The sequence below is a fragment of the Pteropus vampyrus genome, unplaced genomic scaffold, assembly GCF_000151845.1.
Source record: "Pteropus vampyrus isolate Shadow unplaced genomic scaffold, Pvam_2.0 Scaffold498, whole genome shotgun sequence".
In the NCBI taxonomy this organism is placed as follows: domain Eukaryota; kingdom Metazoa; phylum Chordata; class Mammalia; order Chiroptera; family Pteropodidae; genus Pteropus; species Pteropus vampyrus.
The window spans coordinates 879294-881926 of NW_011889279.1; the positions used below are offsets into that span (position 1 = coordinate 879294).

At 34.3% G+C, this 2633-nt stretch overlaps 1 protein-coding gene across 1 annotated transcript in view; it reads right to left on the reverse strand.

The window, feature by feature from the left end:
- Window positions 1-2633, reverse strand: part of CUNH5orf42 (chromosome unknown C5orf42 homolog) — a 100826-nt gene that overhangs the window by 92129 nt on the left and 6064 nt on the right. The window contains exons 6-7 of the mRNA XM_023524826.1: window positions 1977-2133; window positions 1462-1565 (exon numbers count right to left, since the gene is read on the reverse strand). Coding sequence (XP_023380594.1) covers window positions 1462-1565; window positions 1977-2133 — 261 coding nt within the window. The remainder of the gene's footprint in view (window positions 1-1461; window positions 1566-1976; window positions 2134-2633) is intronic.

Sequence of the window (2633 nt, forward strand, 5' to 3'; positions counted from 1 at the left end):
GGCCCAAATTCTACAGAGCAACCAAATGTAATTAATGTTAGCAATTCACCCTGGCAAGTCAATAAAACCAGAGAGCCACGCTTTAACACACAAGCCAGAAAAAGACTATCATGTGTCCAGCTGATATCACCTACCCAGTAGGACCTAGAAAAAACAAGACAATATGTTTAGAAAGGACTCTCTACAATGTCTTTGACAATTTGTAGTAGCCAAGCAGGAGGGAAACACTTCGAAAATAAAAGCAACAGAAAGAATCGTAGGCAACTGACACACATACTTCATGTATTTCACTTCTCAGAAAAAAAAAATTTTGCTCATTAACATCTACTCCATACAACATACAATTAGAAATTTACTTAGATTCATAAGCAAATTATAAAATGAAAATACTCCCTAAAAGAGTTAAGCTTTTGGGGAGCACAGCTTAGGGAATGCAGTTAGCATTAGTATGTTGGTTAGGTGGAAAGTCAGGAAAGGGAGGGAGCAATTGGGATCGTTTTATGAACTATATAGATGTCTAACCAATGTACGGTATACTGTAAACTAATTAACATAAGTTTAAAAAAAAAAGTTAAGCCTTTTAGTCACTCACATTTTAATCAGAACAACTTTTAATCCTACTGGTGTCTACAACTAATATCTACTGATAGATTTAAACTTCAACACCATGCCTGTCCTCTCTGAAGACTGCTTGAGTTCCACTCAGCAGCAGCCTCCCTCTTCACAAAGCCAGTGTTACTAGTCCTTAACTCCTTAACTATCTGGTAATATATTTCACGGAGACAAAAAAGTAGCTCTTCCTCATGTAAATGATGGACACCCTAAGTCAAAAAAACCACAGAACTGAGACCAGCGATACTTTTCAAAAGGAACTTTTGGGAGGGAAAGCAAAATGAAAAGGCAAGGCTGGATGGACCTGAAAATTGGAAATTCAGAGAACAGCATATAAAGTGTTCAGAAAAGGAAATTAGAAGGTCCAAGAGGAAATCTTCCTACACTATATTCCCACATAGGTCCTGGTGGCAGTTCATGTGCCATCTAAAATCACCACTTATGCTGCTATTGACTCATAGGGAAGAATGCCAACTTTGTTTAAAAGACTATAAACATCTCTGCCTAAGTAAATAATGGTCTTCCCAGTCCAGGTTTTTCCTTTCAGCCTCTCCAATTAAGCCCAATATTTTTCTAACCAGTCATGATTCCACTTCTCCTAAGACGATGTAGAAAGAAATAAAAGAAATATGTTCATGTATCTTCTACCCTACCAGACTCTTCCTGAAAGTATTTAAGTCTTTCCTCATAGAAAGCAATTTTCAGGATTTATCAAGCACAAATGCTGAAAGTTGCATTACCTATCTGAATATGTATTTCAACAGTTATTGAATTATCAGAGCCTTAAACTTATCAAACTGTTGGAAAAGAAAATAAAAACATCATTTAGAAATACAAAAGAGTTCTTACCTGATGAGTGTAGCCGGAACCACAGGATTCTTATTGCTACATCCTTTAAGGCTACCACAGAGAGTAACAAAATTTAGTGTGTTTATAAATAATACCTGAGTTGCCTAGAAAAAAAAAAAAAGAGACAATAAAAGCATTAAAATTATTTTACTTTAACCATTACTTATAATTCTGGAAACCTATAACAGTAAACTATCCGGGGATCTTTCCCAACTGGCAAAACAATATTGACAACCCATAACTCTTCTTTTTATACATCTTAAAAACATAAGTTACCACACTGCCCTTCTTTCTTCCTTTACCCTTACCTTCTTTTCACTTCTGAAGGCCAAGTCCAAGTTTTGAAAACTATCATATGGCAGCTAATTTAATTTAAGCTGGATCAGAAAAAAACAATTTAAAAAACAAAGTAATATTAAGGGGAAAAAACAATCTTCAGGGGGAAAAAAGAATCCTCAAAACTGAACTAAACTCTCTTTTATAGGTTATTTCCAAGACAGAGTACATTCACTGACCTTTGGGTCTTTCTGATTAAGAGTTACTGCCAGAGTAAGGCCATCTCTTGAAAAGGCAGAAATCAGAGCTCCTCTTGACTTCACCGACTCACATTTAGGAATTAGACTACTCAGAAGGCAATCTTGTTGTGCCCAATGAACGCAGTATGGCAATGAACTATGAAAGTGAAATTGAAAACAAGTAGTATAGTAACTTAATTTAAATTTCATTACAAAAAAAATTTAAAAATCCAACTAAATTCGTACATGTGCACATATTAGGGGGCCTCTTAGCAACCATCTGGGAGTTTTATCTAGGTGACAAAAGAGTCACAAATTAAGCTCAATATCAGTTTTGTTACTAATAATGATCTGTAGCCAACCCTGAATACATCTGCTTCCACTAATGGTTTAGATACACATATTTCTACATTATTACTAACATTTTTAAAGGGATTAAATAGGTAGAGGAGATTTTTAGGATAGTGGCAATGTTCGTTCTATACTTGATATGAGGATGGTTACACACATGTATATTTATTAAAGTCCAGTTGTACACTTAAGATTCGTTTATTTTACTTTATATAAATTATAATCTAATAAGGTATTGTTAACATAAAAAAAGAAAAATGAACAGAAAAAAAAAAACAACCCAAAATTCACACTATTTTAGTAAAT